Below are 21,219 nucleotides of genomic sequence, written 5' to 3'. Positions count from 1 at the left end.
CCACAAGCACCTGGTTAAAGCACCTTAAAGTCTTTTTGGATATGATCCTATGAGGGTAGCTGAGCTATTTTCAGGTCTCTCCACTGATTCTGTTACTACTGGGCTCAGGACTCTGGCTGCGTCACTGCAGGAACCTCACAACATGTTCCTGAAGCTCCTGTGGTTTCCTGGTGGTAAGCTTCAGGTCACTGTTTTGGTAAATTGAATCTAACTCTGTGACCTTGAAAAGGCTTCACTCAGGATTGCTCCATTTTATTTTTGAGCCTCCCGTTCGGTGTCACACTAAAACTCTGTGGCTGTTTTTCTCTGTTTAAGACTTTAAAATTGGCATTAAAAGATGTTTTTCTTCACTTCAGACAAGAGGATGCTGCTCCATGTGGTTTAAGAATTATCCGAGCTCCTTTTGGCTTCTGCCCGGTCACTGATACTGTAGTTGTCCTTTTGAACTCTGAATGTTATTCAAAGCCATCGCCGGGTTCCCGGTTACATCCCTGAGCTCGGAGCCTCGTCCTCGATTGGATCTGATTAACGTGAAAAAATTGTTGGTGGTTCAAAACTTTTTCTGCATGTGAATAATTGAGGCTACCATGCTCTGATTTGTGTTTAAACACAGTGCTGTGTGGACGTACACCATCGCCATCACACTTTCTTCACTAGGCTTATTCATTTCAATTACATGTAGCTGGACTCCAAGCTGTATAAGTATCTCAAGGTCTGACAGAAGGTGATGCAGGAGATCTCAGGTGCGATGTTAGAAACATATATATTAGTTTTTAATACATTAACAAAATACTGGAACTTGTTGAAAAGCACTGGGACGAGTTTGACTAAAAAAAAAAATCACTGACTCACTTTTTAAATGAGTGAAACAACAAAATGTGGAAACCTTGAAAGAGCATAAAAACTTTCTGAATGTGCCGTCCATCAAAATTTAAAACCTTTTCCTTTTGTCCACAGAGTGTAAGAGGAGGACACACAAATAAAAGCTGCAGTCCTTCCCAAACACTTCAGTCTTACTGCAGGAGTAACTCTGCAGGCTTCGATATACTTCCCAGCAATCCTGCATCACTACATTTAAGTGTTTTCATGACTTTTTGTTGAAGGAAGCAGAAATTATTAATAACAAAGAAACTTTTGCTAATATAGCATACTGATTCATGCCATCAAGGACAGTATGCACAAAATATGCTCTCTAATTACTGTAAATCCCAATTCATTTCATCTAAAACACCAGCACAATATTTATATATTATTATATATATATGTGTGTGTGTATATATATATATATATATATATATATATATATATATATATATATATATATATATATATATATATATAAATAAAATCTCATGCTATGTGGTCAAAGCGATGCTTCCACTGCCACAGCTCTGAGGGAGGGGGGTAAGTGTTATTTGCACAGCATGCATTGAGAGGACTGTCATTTTGCAACATTTCTGCTTCCACATCACATATCGGGAATCCATGGAGCCAGGACTCGCCTGCCCACAAATTGACTGCCTTGCTAAAACTGAAAGGACCACCAGGGATTTGAATAAGCATATTTTACACTAACAAGAACATTCACCATCAAAAGCTCAATTCCCCAATTCACCTTAGATTGCATTTGGCTCATGGGTGCATACAGAAGTGTGCGTGTGTGCGCACGCACAGACACACACATGAATAATAGATGCAAGCATACATAAAAACAATGCCACTGTTTGCCTCGACTAACAAACTATAATTCTTTATTGCCATAAAGCCTCGGGGAACTCTAACCAGCTTCAAATTAACAGTTTGAAGTGAGTTCAATTAACAAAATGTCCACAGAACAAAGTGCCAGGGTTCATTAAAGAGGTACAGAAACTTTGTCACTGTTTATTTCCATGATTGGTCATTATTTCAGCACGGATATTTCTCATGAAAGTTCAGTTAATCTAACATATTCACAGTGCCGGGCTAATATTTGAAACTGTGGCCTTCAGTGTGTCTTTATCCTCAAAAACCACTAAATCAATTAAAAATCATTTAATTAAAAAAAAAGAAAAGAAATTAAAATTCTTTCCTTTGTTAGGAAGCCACAAATGTAAAAATACATAAAAGTTAAAATAAATTTAATTTCACGTACCATTTAACACGGAGAGTACTAGAAACAAAATCAGCCGCGCAGCTTCTTTCACACCAGCCTGCTTCGTTTTATTGGTTCAACTGAAAATCATTTTAGTTATTTTTTGCATGTTACAAATCTATAATGGCTAAAATCAAAGTACTAAAGGTATTAATCTGCTGACTAAGCAAAGTTTGTGGATTTATTTCAACTAATCTCACAGCAGGAAGACGCCGATGTTCAACACCAAGGGGAGTATCACCTTATCGCAGTGTTTTTGAAGTTATCCACATTTGTGTAATCTGTGCAGGTTGGATACAATGAATCGTGTGTGTTTCCCTGCACTGCAGCCCTGCTCACACAGACTGACATTTTTATGAGGTGCAGCTGTTCTGTGATGAACGACCTCTGATTCAGTGATGATGGGTTGAAAACGAACTGCAACACTAACGTCGACCCGGAAACCGATCGCACAAAGTATCCAAACGCATGTCACACACGAGTCGATATTTAATTTGCTAAGTACAGATTTCTATTCTTCAGGACAACATCAGAGCATGTGTTTGTAATCTTCAGGCAGCATTGTTGAGGGTTAACGAGGCTCTGTTCACTCCCAGCTGCACGCCTCGTGTGATTCCAGCACATTAGGATCATCTGAAAATGAAAAAACCTGAAAAGACTTCACAGATTACATGTATGGTTTGCTATATCATAATCACGAGGCATTTTTAAATCACTGGAATCTCCTTGCAGAAAGGTGACAAATGTTTTGGGTTTGTTTTTGGTTTCATGCCCACTGAAATATTGACAAGTGCTCAAACAGGCATGCAGATGGGTGGGAACACAGCAGCACAGCGGGGGGAAACTTCTCGCCTCCCTTGGTGCACCTGTTAATGGTGCCGAGCTAAGGGCCTGCTGCGTCTCCCACAGTGCGCACCTCACTCCCCCATTCACTCGCTTACTTTCTCGGTGTTCGCTTACAGACTTTTACTGTAAATAAATCTGAATTACTGCTCACAGCTTTGTTACCGTAGCTCCACTGATGTAGTGCTCTGCTGGGCTGAATCGCTCCTACACTGAGCAGAAAACAGAAAATCAAATCTGAGTTTGTGTTGTGTGGATTTATGACGCACAACTGCAGGTGAGTTAGTACAGTAGTAGAGCCCCGCAGCTGCTCGCTGTGTACTTTTAGTAAACCCGCTGAGTGCTTTCTCATAATTGTTTCATTTGGCAATTTTTTTTGCACTTCATTTATATTCAGCATATTTTCATCATGTAGCAAACATGCTGCAGACTGGTTTAGTGCAATAACACTCATCTCTCACTTGGTCAAATTCAATATCGGCAAAAAAAAGAGAAAAAAATGTGCAAACGTCTTGAGCCATTCCTAATTTCTTATATTTATTATTATTATTATTATTATTATTGAGCAATGCTCTCCAGGCTCTCTGAAAGGCTTTCAAAGTTTTTAAAATTTTTGTCCTGTTCAGCACAATTATGGATCCTTAAAAAGGCCCCTCGTGTGTGTGTGTGTGTGTGTGTGTGTGTGTGTGTGTGTGTGTGTCATGAAGCATACTTGGTAATGAGGGCGAGGAGCAGCAACAAAGTCTTTCTGTGGCTGCCTTTAAATGCTTTTTCAGTCCAGTTTTTGTACTTTTGGCCATTTTCAGAGGAACGTTGTTGTTTTTTGGTTTGTTAAGATCAATCTTAACAATCAATCAAATTAAGATCAATCTGAACAGTCAAATGAGATCAAATCAACGCTGACCTGTGAATCAGTAGAGGCACCGAAATCAAGCGATAAACCAGTTTGATAAAATAGTATAAAACTTTAAATAGTACTTTTGCACCAACACGGTGACTCCAGAGCTAATTCAAAGAGCTATTAGCTGAAAACCTGTGGTATGCTGTGTGTCCTTAAAAGATCAGAGTCGGGCCTTTAAAAACTATCTACAGCAGATGAGCAGCACGAATGTCATCGCCTCAAGAAATAGGAAAAAAAATGGAGCAAAGAGCTGACAGCACCTGAGAGCTGAGATTCTTAAGGAGGTGAAACAGGGAGAGGCTGCCAAATTATAAAAGAACTGGACTGATGGAGTGATGAACCCAAATGTGAAAAAATCATCATCAGTATGTACAGAGGAGGCCAGCAGTGAGTGTCACTGAAACATCGGACCACATTTTTGATCCACCATTCAGTTTCATCAGCATGACAATGATCCCAAACACTGCAGTAAAAGCAAACCTGGACAGACAAACACACAGGTGAACACTATCAGTCACGGATCGGCCTCCCCGGAGCCCCAACATCACTGAAGCAGTGTGGGACCATCCTGACAGAGAACCAAAGCAGAAACATCCAAAGAAGAGCTTTGGATGTCCTTCAGGAAGCCTGGAGAACTTTTCCTGAAGACTTAAAGAAATGACAGAAATGCCTCAGAGTTCAGGCTGTGCTGAAGACTAAAGGAGGTCACACCAAATATGGACTTCCAGACCTGTCAGCATTGTACAAACTCTGTTTTTGCCTTCTGTGCTGTATTTAAATTTATGTGTGCACCTATTTCCCATTTTCTATCAAAATATAATGAGGTGAGGGGTGACTCAAGACTTTAGCACAGTGCTGCATTACAGTAATTCAAGGTATCAAAAAGTTCATATCAGTGTAATCTTTATATGCAGATATGGACATGAATATATACATGCATACATCTCACTTTGGGTCCATGCAGGTAAATAAATCCATACAAAGAGCAACATTAGGACTGCATTTGCCAAAAATCATGTTTACCAATGATTCAACTTTTAATTCACTTTTTAAATGTTATTTACATTCATAAACAATGACCAACAAACGGAACAGGATGGCCTGGTTATCTGTCGGAGACCAGAAAAACTGTGCGAACTGTCCCTTTAAAGGGTGCTCCAGCCAAATGAGAACTGCTCCTGAAGAAGCTCAGGGAGGAAAAAAGTCTGAAGCCACGGCTGCAAACTTGAAAACAAGAGCATCAAACATGGGTTCGTAATTTCTGTCCAAAGTTACATTTTCTCCTCTTTGATCTACTTTCTCACCAAACTCCAGCTAAGCCTGACATTGCATCACAGCATCACAGCATCACGGCATCATGGCATCACAGCATCACAGCATCACGGCGTGTAAGCTGGAAAAACAGATTCAAGTCGGTAAAGTTGCATTATTCCTTTAGTTACATGTAACACCGGCTTTTACTCTCACTTTTATATAATCACTTAAATGTGCTGAATATTCTACAAGAAATTCAGATGATTGTCTCCAGGATAAAGTGGTAAAGGGAAGCATACAAGCAACATTTCAAGCAAAGTAAAACTTTTTTTACATGTCTTACACATCATTTAATCTGAGCTGGTGTTCATCCATCCATCCATCCATCCATCCATTCGCTTCCACTTATCCTGTTCAGGGTCGCGGGGGGGGGGGGGGGGGGGGGGGGGGGGGGGGGGGGGGGGGGGGGGGGGGGCTGGAGCCTATCCCAGCCTGTCACAGGGCGAGAGGCAGGGTACACCCTGAACAGGTCGCCAGCCTGTCACAGGGCTAACACAGAAAGACGAACAACCTTTCACACTCACTTTCACACCTATGGGCAATTTAGAGTAGCCAATTAACCTAACCCCAGTAAGTGCATGTCTTTGGAATCTGGGAGGAAACCGGAGTACCCGGAGGAAACCCACGCAAGCACGGGGAGAACATGCAAACTCCACACAGAGAGAGGGAGAGGCCTGGGCCAAGGTGGAATCAAACCCAGGCCTTCCAGATGGTATTCTATATGTGAGGCAGCAGTGCTAACCACTGCGCCACCGTGCTGCCCTGAGCTGGTGTTCATGCTGGTGTTTGTTTGGTGTTGTGTTCATGCAAACAAAATAGATTTTTGCTGTTTAATTCCACCTGAAAACAAGTGTTCTCACAATCTGCCATCAGTTTACAGGTCTCATCAGTTTACAGGTCTCATCAGTTTACAGGTCTCAGCTGCTTTAATTTTACTTATTTTAGAAAAAAACATGCACAGGGTGGATGTATCCAGGTATTCCAAATATCAGATTACTTATTTGAGCAATGGTGATAATCATTCTGGTGAGGAAGACGGCAATGATAATACACATGGGCAAAATCAATGCACAAGTATAAAAAATGAGGCTTTTTTCTTTTTTTTTACCTGAATATTTAATGCAAACACTTCCTGCCTGCATTCAAAGCTAATGTGCATTTCCAATAAGGTGTACCTGCACTCATTACTCATTTTATTTCCATACATTCAAGTTCCTGGCACTACTGTACACATTTCAAATGTCCTGCATTTCCATTCTTGGGCTCTTTAAAGTCTCCCTGGTCAAACAGTAACAGGCTCTGGGAGCAGAGGCAAAGAAGCGAAATCCTCGCTGTCAGTTGTGTTGGCAGACTGTGTGCGCCTAAAAAAAGAGTGTTAAGTGTCACTGTGACAAACCCACAACAGTTGGCATCACCATTTCTTCACATTAGACAAAACATAAGCGTTCCCTTTGGGTTGTTGCAGGAACAGAGAGGCTACAGCAGCTGCACCAATGAAAGCACCGCTGATGCCGGTGCTGACAAGTACCTACTCTGTTTCCTGACCAGTCAGAACGCATGAATGTTAAAGAAGCTCGGCACTCTGATTTTGTTCTGAAAGCTGCTACAGCAGAGCTTCTCAAACATTTGCATATCACAGCTCCCACTGAGCTGCACCTGGCTTAACTTTAACTGGGAACACCAGAGGTAGAACGTGGACCGTTTCTGATTATGGATTTTTTTTCTTTTAAAAGCCACCAAATATGGGCACAGGACATAAATAAAGGTCCTTGTAATTCAGAGATGGGTGATATCACATTCAGCCCAGTGTGAAAACACACCAGCACCACTGCAGGATCTCTTAATTAATAACATAGTGATTTATGCATCCAAAATTACACGGGAGCTTTTAATCAGTGAGGACGAATAATGAAATAAGACAAAACTTCCTTTAGTGCAACTTTGATGTGTAGAAACTAAAGTCAAATTTCCGCTGCATGGCAGTCTGCTGCTGTAACTCTAAAAATAAAGGATGCACTCAGTGATGCTGGTGGGTGATGAATGGTACACAAAACAGGCATTCTGAGATGTGTCCTGATGTCGTACCTTGCAGCAGGGAAGTTGCAGTTGTAACCGTCTCTGGTACACCGTCCTTGCTGTAAATCGACTGAAGGAACTCGGGAACACAGTCGTTTTCATCGGTAATAACCACTCGTACCTGGGAGGGAAATGATGAGGGAAAAGAGGAGGATGGAAAGAAAAGGGGGAAGAAAAAGAAAAGAAAGACAAGGCGCCAGGATTAAATTAATTAAATTCTGAATATTCAAAGACATTTTAAAGAAATCAAGGAGTTTATTTCTTGTTTTAAAGTAAGTAATGTCCCTTGCTGTGACACAGGATGGGTCCTATGTGACACAAAGCAGTGCTAATGCACCTTTAAGCTCTTTGCCGACCAACAAAAACAGGGGGATGCCTTCCACCCCGAGCAGGCAGCAGCATGGTGGCATCTGATACTAGTGTACAGACAGGGAAAACACACAGACTCTGACAGGCCAAAGGTAGCCCACCACAAGTCTGCAGTCATTCATTTATTTCATGTTACTATGTCTGTGTTAGGTCCTGTTTCTGTCTGTAAACACGATAGCTCCAATGGTTTTGAATGAATTCTGATAAAACTCTGTGCGGGTGTAGGGCGGGGTCACGTTAACGATCCTTTCAAATCGGCCGCACATCCACCAAAGTCCTCGAGGTCAGCTTCGTGATTTATGGTCAACAAAAAACTGACAAAAATCCTCAGAACTTAGAAACTATGATTCCTACAAGTGTGGTGTGTATCGTCAACATGTAGGATGTATCATTTAAAGATTTGAAACATCATGTTACATTTGACCTCTGACCTCTCCTTCAAGGTCAACAGATTGAGTTGGTGCCCCGCAGGAGGTTTGAACACTTCTTGTTTATGTTCAAATTTATTTTAAGCATTCTAGTAAAAAAATAAATTATGGAAATACAAAAGAATGAAACAACAAAGCGTTTATATTTCTAATCTCGCACTGCTTCTGTGTATGAATGTGCAAGAGCTGCTCAGCCAATCAGAAGTAGAAACGCTGCAGATTTAAAGTCACGGTGTCATGAAAATGTTAAATCTGGGATTACTACTTCAGGCACAGTCCAAAATTGGTTTTCTTTGCATACGGAGTCATTTTCATGTGTGAGTAACCCAAATTAACCCCAACTCCAACCAAAAGGAAGCTTCATCTCAACCTTCTCCGAAGCCAAGCCCTGACCCCGATCCCTGCAGTTTATTTACCCCACAGGGAGCTGCTACAGAGCTGCTGTGGTCCCTCCTGTAGGTCACCAACAACAGAATCCTGTGCAGTTTCTTACAGTCCCTGAACTAACAAATGAGTTGTGTGCAAGCGTGAATTTGTTTAGTGTGAGCATGAAGGCGTTTGTCTCGCTAAGACACTGTAACACTGCTCAGTTCATCTGGGACTTAAAGGCAAACAAAGCATCTTCTACCAGATGTTGACTGCCTGCTTCAAGTGTTCGAGAGCAATAAATAGAAATGGCCTGGCAGGCAAGCCTCTGACCCTCAGCCCCAATTATGATTTTTTTTTTCCTCAAACAAAGCCGCATGTATGCACACAAACCTCACAGACACGATCACATACACACAGTGAGCGCTTTGTAAATACCGCTGGTATTAAGTCCTGGTAGGTAAGATGAAATTCTGTAATATCAGTTAATCCTTCGGCAAAGATCAGCCGCGAACAACCAAATAAAATCGGCCCATGTCACCTCCCTCAGGTGATTTATGTTCGTTTGCCAACAACTGACTGTCAACTCCTTTTTTTTGTCTTTCCATGCGTGCGTGTCTGCATGTGCGTGCCATAATGAGCAAATCTGTGCGCCGGCCTGACAGGAAATGGTGATAGGAGGGCAGGATATATGAGGGTACAGTATGTGTGTGTTCAAGTCTGAGGAAAAGCAAGATTGAATGAGAAGAGAGGGGAAGTCAGCCGTAATAAAGCAAGATGGGCTCAAACGCACGCACACGGGAACGTGCACACGGGCACACACTCGGGAAGCTGCAGGCAGGTCTCAGGCTGGTTAGGTAACTAATGGTGCCGATGAGCTATCACTCCTGGAGGGAGAAACTTGGAAACTACCTGCAAATTAAAGTCATGCTCAGTGACTCCAGTGCACACAAATACACCACGTCTGTTTCCTGTTTTGACAGAGGGCGGCAGATTTCTGAGAAGTTGAATAAAATCAGAAGTGGAAAAGGAGAGCAAAGGGCTCGCATTATTTCTCAGTCCTCCAAGGAAAACAAATAATTATGTGATTTTTTTTTTTTTAAACCCGCTGCTAAGAAACTGTTACAGAGACAGAAATTTGAAAAATGAGCACTCTTGACAAACAGATGCCTTTCTGTGGAGAAGCAGCTGAGTTGCCCGTCACTATTCTTGCAAACACAGCACATGTCTCCAGTCTCAGGACAGCTTCACACTCGTCTACAATCAAACAGAAGGCTTACAATCAAAATGCCATCAGAATATGTTTATTTTGGCACGGTCACAAGCTGCCGTATGCCATTCGATTGGTTGCTTATCTCGAGAGGGCACGTCTTAATTAATACAAACTCCAATATGGGCCTTCCTGAGGCAGATGGCAGGGAGAAAGAGCAAGAGTGTATTATGAAGCTCTAAAATTGACACGCTGCAGATGAATCCAGTTTATCGCTGAGGCCGTGACAGATTTTACATGGTGATGGTGAACTCTGGTTAGTTTCTGCATCTCTATGATAAACTACACAGACGCACAGCGGCAGGTTAGAGAAATATTTTGATTGCATGTTTCACTGTTACAGAAAGTGACGGTTAAATTTAGCAGCCTGTAACATAAACGCTGAACTCGCCCTGGATCCGTTTGTCTGCCCTTTGCCATTTTCGCTGTGTTTCTCTTCTCCTTTCCACACCAGTGCACCCTTTGAAGATGCTGACTGCTGCATGTTTGCCAGTCTGGGGGGAGTCACTGTGGTATCACACCCAGACACACATTCAGTGGCAACACTACATTCCTCTCTAGTGCAGCACTTACATACATAAATGAGCACATGAATACGATACAATATACCGCATTTTAACACAAACACGTGCAGCATCAGATGACTTAACGTCTGTGTTAATAGTCAGCCCCCCCCCCCCCCCCCCCCCCCCCCCCCCCCCCCCCCCCCCCCACTGAGAACACCTCTGACCTCATTTTCTGAGCACTTAAACCATCCACTGAGATCATAAACAACTGTAACGAACAGTCGCGATCACCAAATAACTTTTGCACGATTTTATTTGTTTGTATTTCTTCAGTATCAAAATAATTCAGCGACAGTTCATTTACAGGTAAATATAAAAAGGGGCTGATGATGGCTAATTTCAGCATGCTTCATTTTACAAGATGAAAACAAGGCTAAAGAAGCTGAACACGGCCGGCGTACCTCCGCCAGGGTCCGCACAGATGAACCGAGTCTCCGGATCCAAAAGCTGTCGACCACAATTTAATGAATAATGTAGGAGCGTCCAGCCTGATCTGCTGCTAACCGCGAGGCGGCACCCGCCACAACAGCAGGGCTGCATGTGTATATTAAATATATGGCTACAGCAAGTGACAGCTGACCTCATTCACTGAATGATTTGTCCTGAATGAATTGGTGGAGATGGACGACAGGTAAAACAGAACAAATTTTGTGGTTCTTTGTCTCCCCTTTTTGACTCCTCTGTAGTTTTTCAGGCGGGCTTTGTGTGTGTAAAAGTAGATAACAGGAACAACAGGCAATAACGACACATTAGATAATGTAATAGATGTGGTTTCTTTCTAAAAAGCACGCAGAAAAAAAGATCAGGTTACCTTCAGGCTGGTACGTCACCGGGCGCAAACACTGAATATAAAAATGTCCAGATTTGTCCAACAGCAAAAAAATTCTTCTAAGAATTCCCAGATCCTCTCCGATTCTCCACAACAGAAGCTAAAATACATTCACATCGTGGCCTTCAAGACTACTTTCTGTGTTTTAATCTCAAACTGAGATGTTTTAATTCATTTCCTCTCCACCATCATCATGCTTTTAAAGAGCATTTCAATTCTAACTGGAATCAAACCTCCGAACAACTGCTGTGCTAAAACATTCATGTTTAAACTACCATCAATCAGCGCTGCTCTCAGTAATGTCACAGCACGATGCACATTGAAGGTCCACTTCAATGTGATTTGGAGCCCTGTTGTCTGTTTATAATAAATAGGTAAAAAAAAAACATCCTGAGGTGCTGTGCAGGATCATTTCCCCTCCATTATCCAACCGTGATGTAAAGACTGATAATGTAATTCTGTTCAGGAGGTAAGTACAGATGAATTATAGATCATATAAAGCGCAGAGCATCTGTAAAAGGTTTACACTGTCAACAAGATTAGCCTACACAACACCAGTTTCCCACTGTTGATACAGACCGCTAAGCACTCAGTACCGGGCAGGAAAACCCTTTTACTGATCACCATCTCATAAAACATTTCAGACAAAAATGTATGAGGCAACATTCAGAGCAGCACCAACAATTTTTCTGCTAAAGCACCGTATCCAAAGGTATGCTCTGAGACATATTACTAACTTCTAGTGCCAGACAACAAGATAAACTGTCTTCAAACAGAAATTAAATCAAATATAGGCACATCACGGGCATTATGTTCGCTATTTATCACACACAGCACACTTTGTGTCTGGTTGTGTTAAACTGCACCCACAGAGAGGCGGCTGTTGAGGCCGGGGTTGCGGTTTCTAGAAGGTAAAGGCTTTTGAGTGCTGATCAAACTGAACACGAGGATAGCTCTCGGGCAGGCGTGGAGGTAGGGAGGCTGTGGTACGGTACAAAAACTACCTGACATCTTCTTCCTTTTTTTCTTTTCAACAGCATTTTTCTTCTTGCCACTAAATCCAAAAATCCTCTTCTCATTCACCCACTTTTCTTCCCTCCCTCCTTCTCCACACAGGCTTTTGTTGCTCTGGAGGCCAAAGAGGTCCAAAGTGGAGCAGTTGAGGACAGATTGGTTCAGCAGGACATCTTTTAGCCCGAGGCCAGAGTAATGATAGAAACCAGACCAGATGCATCAGCACCTGCAGCAGCCAGCCACTGTTCTGTCTCACTTACTGACAATGTGAGGAAATCCCAAAGCAGTCATTGTAGCCAGATATATTTGTCTATTTGGGTTTAACTGGAAACAATGTTCACAAAAACTGTCAAGGTGAAGATGCCTTTTTATTAAATTCAGGTGGAGGGTTTTCAGCAACAATCCTGAAAAGATCCATCCATCCGTTCATCCCCACAGTCACGGTGGCTGCAGGCTAAAACAGGGTATTGCAGACATACTTCTTCCCAGCTACTATTTGGAGTTCTTCCTGGGGAATCCCCTAGGTGATCCTAGACTAGATGAGGTCTCCATCCAGTTCAGCTTTCCCAAAAAACCTCCAAAGGGAGGCACCCAGGAGGCATCCTGACCAGACGCCCCAACTACCTCAGCTGGCTCCCATTGACATGAAGGGATATCGGCTCTTTTCTGAGCTCCCTCTGGATGTTTGAGCCTTCACCTTCACTAAGGCTGAGCCCAGCCGCCCAACTGCCGCTTGTATCCTCAACCTTATTCTTCTGGTCATTACCCAGAACTAATAACCATACAGCAGGCACAGGTTAGAACATACATCGACTGATAAATCCAAAGCTCTTTTCTTGCTCCAGCCTCTGACGGGGATGGTCGCATTCTATCTCTCTCCCTGCCCTCCCTATCTTTCCTGCTTGCTGCTTGCTGTGAGAGCGTCTCTTGCACACTGTTCGAATAAGAATAAGATTGAGAGCAATATGGATTTGGCAAACTGGGCCTTCAAGACCATGGATCGAATTTTTTCCACTATGAGATCTGGGAAAGGGGAGCCTGCGTGTCCGAGTGGAACAGACCCGGTTGGATACGTCATCGACTCTTGGAGCTCGTGGAGACCTGTGTGCTTCTCGGCCCTAGAGGTGGAAGACGTGGAAGACGCTTACATATTTGGCTATCTGGTAGCGGTATCTTTTCTGTTTGGGCTTGGAGGATACCTGATTTACCGTGAAATCAAGAAAACCTGGACGGCAGTTCGACATCTGCAGAGGCTGCCGACCCAGGTGGATGGGCTGACCAGAATGGTACAGACTCAGACTCAAAGCCTGATGAACCTGAGCCGTAGACTTGGGGAGTAGCAGGTGAGAGGGGTTCGATCTGGAGATAAGGTACGGTTCTGCTCAGTGAGGACGGTAACTAATGAATTTGGATTATTGGATTTATTGAATGGTTTCCCAGTGAGACTGAAGGCTGTTGAAAAAACAAGCAGCCTGTTCCAAAACAACACCTGCATTATCAGAATTCGGCTCCCTAGCCGGCCTTGGCTGGCAATCATATCTCTCCAGAACTATGTGTGAAGGCCGCTATCCCCCTCAGCCCTCTCTGTGATTTGTGAAGCTGGATCTGGTGTACCAAGGCTGCTGATGAACTTCCATCACTATCAGCAAACTGTTTGCCTGAGAGCTGGCATCTGGGCTCCACAATGCCCCCACCCTCTCGTCTCCGTCTGCGTCCCCTCCTGACCCTGACCCTACCCACCATACTGCTATCCCGGCTTTATATGTGCAATATGCTTTTTGCTGAGGTGTTTTTTGGAACCTCGTAAGGTGTTCTTTATGAACACAGTATGAGATGATTTTTTTGAACCTAACTATCCCAATGTATCTCTTTCTGTCTCTCTGCTAAAGGTAGCGCCGTTGTGAAACGGTTGCATGACCTCAGACATCTGTCCCCCCCTGTCTGTGTTATGTTTTTGTTTTGGATGGATGTTCTGTTAACTGCAATTTCCCCATTTGTGGGACTAATAAAGGCATTCTTGATTCTTGAGCTTCACTTTCCAGATCAGCTTTTCATGACACAGTCTGGTATATCATCTGCATCACTGGTGGTGTAGTGCTACACCTTTCATTAGTTTTCTGTAGATAAGGCCCCGGAGCACACTATTATTTCAAAGGGAGCATTCACAACAATTACCACCTATGAAGCTACTGGGAATCAATAAATCCAACCGCATTTTGACAGCATGAATCAAGAGTTTCAGCTCAAGAGCTGCATCTTATGAACACGTGTGATTATTTTTATTGTCTGCAAAATATACCACAAAGCAGTCACCACTATTCAGCTGCTATATCACAAACAATCAGTGCTCAGGGTGCATAATTCTGGTGGCTGTAGCTTGAAAATATAGCAGATCTAAGACAACCACACTGTGTGAATAACAATTGATATTACATTACTCTTTTTGTAGTAGATTTTTCATTTAAAAACATATAAAATATTGATTGCAGTATTATGAACAGACTTTGTAAGACTGGAAAGATAACGCCAAAAATCTTTTGAGTTCCAAAAACCAACAAGACATTTATGCTTACACACACACACACACACACACACACACACACACACACACACACACACACACACACACACACACACACACACACACACACAGAGATATAAATATCCACACACAAACCTAGGCTGCACTGCTCATGCTCTCCATCCCCTCGCTGGCTCGCACCAATAGCAAGTAGCGATGTTGGTCGCTCTCGAAGTCAATAGGCCGGGTCAGGCTGATTTCACCAGTCTCTGCTGAGATGGAGAAGAGACTGCTGGGATTGATAAGCAGACTGTAGCTGATTGGTTTCTTCTGGAAGGACACAGCGGGTGTGACCAAGAAGCTGAAAAGACACGGAGAAAAAGAACACAGCTGACTGAATGTGCAAAACCTGCAAAATGATTGAGTAGATAAGCAGTATAACATAATGTATACAAAATATATTTTTTATTTGTGATGAATAGTTTTCCATAGATAAGGCAGCCTTTTTCCTAAGAACACTAAGACGGGTACGAGGAGAGGAGGTACATCCGTAACATGTTGACCTGATCTACAGTTTTGTGAATAAATATTTGCCCCTTTATTCTTATTTTGTTGCATCTTTTCACACGTGCATGTTCAGATCATCAAAGAAATTTTAATATTATTCAAAGCCAACCTGAGGAAATGCAAAATACAGTTTTTAAATGATGATTTCAGTTTCTTAAGGGAAAAACGCCATCCAAACCTGCCCGGCCCTGTGTGAAACAGTATTCGCCCCCCTTGTTAAACCAGGAGCAACCAGCGTACCTAAATTATTTCAAGAGCACATCGATGATTCATCCAGGAGCTCATAAATAACCCAGAACAACATTTAAAGAACTGCAGGCCTCACTTGTCTCAGGTAAGGTCAGAGTTCATGGGAAAAAATGGCTTCCATGGGAGAGCTCCAAGGAGAAAACCACTGCTGACCAAAAAGACCACAAAGGCTCGTCTCACATTTATTAAAAAACATCTTGATGATCCCCAAGACTTCTGGGAAAATGTCCACAACTCTGTCCACAGATGGTACATGGACTAAGTCAGGCCTTAGCTGGTCACTCCAGCACTGTTTTGGCTGGATTTGTGTAAATAAATGGGGAGTGAATATGAGGGGCAATATTTTCACACACTAAGGTTAATTATGGAGTTCCACAGGGTTCTGTGCTCGGACCAATTTTATTTCCACTATACTATTATTAGAAAACACTGAATACATTTTCATTGTTATGCAGATGATACCCAGTTTTATCTATCCATGAAGCCACATGACACACATCAATTATTATCAGGCTGTCCTAAAAGCTCCCTGAAAAGCCTTCAGCTGATCCAAAATGCTGCAGCTAGAGTACTGACAGGGACTAGAAAGAGAGAGCAGATTTCTGCCATATTGGCTTCTCTTCATTGGCTCCCTGTTAAATCTAGAATAGAATTTAAAATCCTTCTCCTCACATACAAGGTCTTGAATAATCAGGCCCCATCTTATCTCAAAGACCTCATAGTCCCATATCACCCCAATAGTGCACCATTGGTTAGAAGGGAGAGAGGACAAAAGGCATGCTGTGGAAGAGAGCCAGAGATTAATAATAACTAATTATTAAATGCAGAGTGGGGTATAAACAGAGCTGGTTCCACAGAAGAGGGGCCTGAAAGCTGAAGGGTCTGCCTCCCATTCTACTCTTAAGTATCCTAGGAACCACAAGTAAGCCAGCAGTCTGAGAGCGAAGTGCTCTGTTGGGGTTCTTTTTTCTTGTTTCATTAATTTTAGCCTTATTTTAGTTAAGAAAAGCTAAAAAACATTTTACTGCTATGACACATCTGAGAGATTCACCAAGAAGCTAAATCCAGTTATATTATTTCCAAACTGTCAGCTATGCTCACCATTAGAATTACATCAATGCTTCATCAGTCTGCTCTGTCCACTTGAGAATAGCAGCACATTGAAATGATTATTCACTCACTTGTCCAAAAAAAAAAAAATAATAATAATTGTTTAGACATGCTAAACTGATGGATAATGCTGACACAGAAATACTTCCTCAACAAACAGCTGCTTTGGACATCCTGTCATATTCACAGAGCGTTTCCTGAGCAGGGGGAAGCCGCGGGGATGTGCTGGTCTGCAAGAATGTTTAGGTGGATGGTACATCTCAGAGTAACATCCACACAAATGACTCGTTTTAATGTTGTGGCTCATTGTAGCATATGTCTTGCTCTAGGAAGGGTCTCTTAAAAGTGTTGGAACAATAATTCCTTCAAAAAAAGTTGGCTATGCAGTCTGATAAAACTCAGCATCTCCACATGCCTGCTCACCAAATCTTTGCACCAATAATATCCAGGCTCTGCTGTGGCTGCTAAAGAAGATCTGCTGCCATTCAGATCTTTTAAACTGGATTGGCTTGTGTCTCTAAAGCTGGAATCCCTCATGATTGTTTATAGATGACTAATTTTTGACAGACAGATTATAAATAATATCAGTCAGGACGACTGAGGTCAAAAAGATTATTGCCACTGCATCTGCATATTTGGTGGTTATTGCATGGTTCTGTTCTGAAGAGCAACAGCAAAGGCCCAGCACAGAGCAAAGCAGGCAAAACTGGCAACAGACATATTTCTACCAACCAATCACCAGAAATTCAGCCAATAACATGTTGATCAACTCTATCCCAGGACTTAAGAAAAAAACAAACTTAAAGGGACTTAAATTTCAACAAAAGAAGAAAAACCAGTTGAGCTATGGCAGTAGATACTTGCTTATACGATGTGTCCCCAGCTGTTATCGTGCCCTGATACAGTAAGTATTATTGTACAATCAGCATGCATCCTGCTTTTTGTCCTACTGCTATCTCAGTGAGAAGATGCATTAAGTCCTACACACTACCTTAAGGTGGGTTGCAAAGCAGTTTACAGATGTACAGTACCTGATGCCAGGCTAAAGAAACACCAATAGAAAATCTCATAAAGGGCACTCTAAGTGGATATGTGGACGAGTATTAGCTGAGAAAAGCTGATGTTGGCTGGCTCTGACTGTAGCTGATCTCCCAGAACTGCAGCTGAGCTCAACTTCACCGTCAACATGAACTAACGCCATGGTTGATATTTATTTATTTTCTCACTGAGTCTATCTTAACACATGTTTAACAAAACTATTTTTTGTCATCATCAAGTTGCACAGTAGAGAACATTCCTATTATATTCTTATTCTTGTTACACTAACAAAATTAGATCCATTCCTACAGTGAAGGCAATCCTCTTACTGTGCTGCACATGCTAAAGGCTAAATGAGTCACAGTATGGATTTAGACTGTAAAACATGAAGATATGTGATCGTAGCCCCCCAAAAATGTGTGCACATTAAATGTCCACGATGAATGTGTGGAATATATATCAGCATGAATATCAATGATGACTGAGGGAAAGGAAAACATCTGTGTGCACAGATGCGTGACTCTATATCATGTACTGCTTCATTTGAATGTCTAGTAAAGAATTTCAGTGTAAACTCACGGCTGTCCTTCAGGGGTGTTTTCCGGTATTGCAATAGTGAAGGAGGCATTGGTAAACTGTGGTGGCCGGGGTCCAGCAACCACAGAGACGACAGCGGGAGCACTGCGGCTGCCCAACCGGTCAGCGGCCACCACTGTCAGCAGGTATTCCCTGTCCCGCTGCAGGGGGAGGCCCGTAGTTCGTACTTGGCCTGTCTTCCTGTCCACTTCAAAACGACCATCGCCACCTGCAGATGATTCGTTTGATAAGATAAAGAAAGGTAATACATCAAAGACAAGATATGCAAATAAGGAGAATGTGCAACAACAGATTCATCAGTGAAAAGGACTGCAGGGCAAGAAGCTTTGTGCAAACAGTTGCTTTCAGAGGCTGTCAAAAATGCTAAATGCACCAAATAAATAAGGTGACTGGGCAGTCAGTTTTCCAAGCTGCTGAAATGAGAAATGCAAAAAGCACAGGAACTGGGGTGTTAAAATTCATAACCTGTATTCAGAATAATAAGACCGTCACCCAAAATATACTCCATTTACAAAAGTTAAACTTTGACAGGTGGGATTAAGCCTTTAATGGATGAAACACCAATTTAAATGAGAATTTTAGTCTATATAGTAACATTAGAGTTGATGTTTTTCCTTATAATTTCTTCAAATCAGTTTTATTCTGATACAGCCCCATGAGGAAAATTGAAAAATCATCTTTTTAAATAGATTCTAAAATGGGGACAAGAAACCATTACATAGAAGACAATAAGAAAATTATTTTGCATAGAGGAAAAACACTGTGCATATGTAACATCTCAGAGAGAGAGAAGCATACTTGGTTCTGCATCATGGCAAATATTTTAAAATTAAAAGCACTGATCAAAAAGAATAAAACATTTGAAACCAAACAAATCATTTATACAACTGAGACTGTTTTTTATATGCCAAGACCAACAACAAATATCTTTGTTCAAAGGTTTTGTTTATACATTTGTTTACTTCCTTCATTGTAATCACTGAGAATGTTCTGTGGTTTACTTTCTGCTACCAAAATCCCTTACAGCTGTTAACAGATTAAGGCTTTAGATTCAAAACCAAGTGTGGGTTCACTGGGTTAAATATTATTTATTACCAACTACTGCAAACATTTCCATATGTCATACCAGAAAAAGAAGGTAAGCAGTCACTGTGCTTCTTTAAACCCATCATGCTGGAGAAAGATAACCTACCATCAGACAAAAAGTACTCCACTTCACCGTTGTTGCCTTCATCCCCATCCTGAGCAAACAGCTTGTAGACCAGGGAACCTGCAGGGGCATCGGGGGAAACCACAGCGAGGTAGGGAGCGGGAACCATGCTCCATTCTGGGATGTTGTCATTTACATCTGTCACAGTTAACTCCAATCTGACCAAGTACCACTCTGGACCTGAAGAACAGGGAAAAGAAGAAGAGACAGTTAACAGTGATGTCCGGCAGACAAATTCAAGTCAAATACCATGTTTGATGGTTCTATTGAAAAGTGCAGGAAATGTCTGCTTGCATTTCTGATGTGGACCTCTGGGAAAAAGTGCAGTGATTCCACTAACACTGCCATACCAAGAAGCTCCCGCTAACAAACTAAAGGGAAAACATATTCACGCAATGTTGCTGCCCTTGTTTCATTTCAGCACAATGTGAGAATCTCTACTGCATTTTGCATTGTTATGGTTACACAAACCTCTCACCGTGTGTGTGTGTGTGTGTGTGTGTGTGTGTGTGTGTGTGTGTGTGTGTGTGTGTGTGTGTGTGTGTGAGAGAGAGAGAGAGAGAGTTGGGGGTGGGGGGGTGGGGGGTGGAGATGACCATGGAGCAGAGCAGCAGAACACAGACTGGAGAGAAGAAGAGTGTTTCTCCAGTTCATGACAACTCATTAGCCTACTGCTAGTGTGATGACGCCTTCTAGCAAGTGTTAATTAATCTAAAACCAACCTGTGGGGCTGAAAAATGAAAACGATGCAAAGTGCCAAAAACTGCAGTACATGGAGGGGCCACTTGAGGGTGGCTCCAACACCAAGTCAATCTCCTTAGACTGCCATGTCAAAATGCGGTCTGCTAGGTCTCACCGCTGCTAATTCGTGTCACTGAACTGGACCTCTGTTTGTGGTTTTTGGAGCATTTTTTCAAATGCAGAGCAAAGAAACCCAGAAGTGATGTCACAGTGTGTATGCACACTTTCAATATATACAAAAGATGGACAGACATCAGCTGACCTGGTTAACCATCTATAGAGAACACTGAAGACTAAGCGTCTGTTTAGATTCTCAGACATCCACATCAGAAAAGGCGACTGGACTTCTTTCACTTGGTTTTGAAGATGTTTCACCTCTTATCCAAGAAGCTTCTTCACTTCTAAAACCAAAAGGTGGCGTACCCCAAGTCTTTAAACCCTAGTGGGGGCCGTCCCCTTTGGAGGTGGTCTTTGACCCACTATTGATTGTATGTGTCATCACATGAGCCAAGGTGTGAAAAAAGGTGTAGGTCATTACCACCTGGGGTTTCAGGCATAACCACTGTGAGACCTTGCCCCACCTTATCATGTGGCCTTTTGAGGTCACCTGACGTAGGCTGTGAGTAGAGGGTTGAGACGCCTGGGAAGAGATCTCCAAACTGCACTGTAGGTGGCTGACAGCCGGTGTCGTGATCCACCTCCTCTGTTCAATGAAGGTTGTTCACAGTGGTCATAGATGCTTCTTTTACTCCTCTTTCAAACCATCTGCCTTCCCGGTCCAAAATGTGAACATTATGAGTATCTTTAAAAGAGTGACCTTTGACCTTTAGGTGCAGAAGCGCAGCTAAGTTCTGTCCTGTTCAGGTGGCTCTTATATGTTGTGCCTTGTGTTTGTGGAGCGGCTGTTTGGTTTCTCCAATGCAGAGGTCCGAGCATTCCTCACTGCACTGCACAGGATGCAGTATGTTGGTTCTGTTCCAGAGTGCTGAACCAGTTTTTGCCTTAGAGTGTGACTTGGTCTGAAGTATACTGGGATGTCATGCTTGAAGAAAACAGTGTTGTTCCATTTGTCACTCCCT

At 42.4% G+C, this 21,219-nt stretch overlaps 1 protein-coding gene across 1 annotated transcript in view; it reads right to left on the bottom strand.

The window, feature by feature from the left end:
* Positions 1 to 21,219, bottom strand: part of LOC115778226 (neural-cadherin-like) — a 319,537-nt gene that overhangs the window by 206,945 nt on the left and 91,373 nt on the right. Inside the window, 4 exon segments of the mRNA XM_030726290.1 lie at positions 7,275 to 7,386; positions 14,785 to 14,989; positions 18,172 to 18,397; positions 19,382 to 19,579. Coding sequence (XP_030582150.1) covers positions 7,275 to 7,386; positions 14,785 to 14,989; positions 18,172 to 18,397; positions 19,382 to 19,579 — 741 coding nt within the window.

The sequence above is a fragment of the Archocentrus centrarchus genome, chromosome 3, assembly GCF_007364275.1.
Source record: "Archocentrus centrarchus isolate MPI-CPG fArcCen1 chromosome 3, fArcCen1, whole genome shotgun sequence".
NCBI classification, from domain to species: domain Eukaryota; kingdom Metazoa; phylum Chordata; class Actinopteri; order Cichliformes; family Cichlidae; genus Archocentrus; species Archocentrus centrarchus.
The sequence above is the reverse complement of the archived record's forward strand: the minus strand, read 5'-3'. Positions and strand labels throughout refer to the sequence as shown.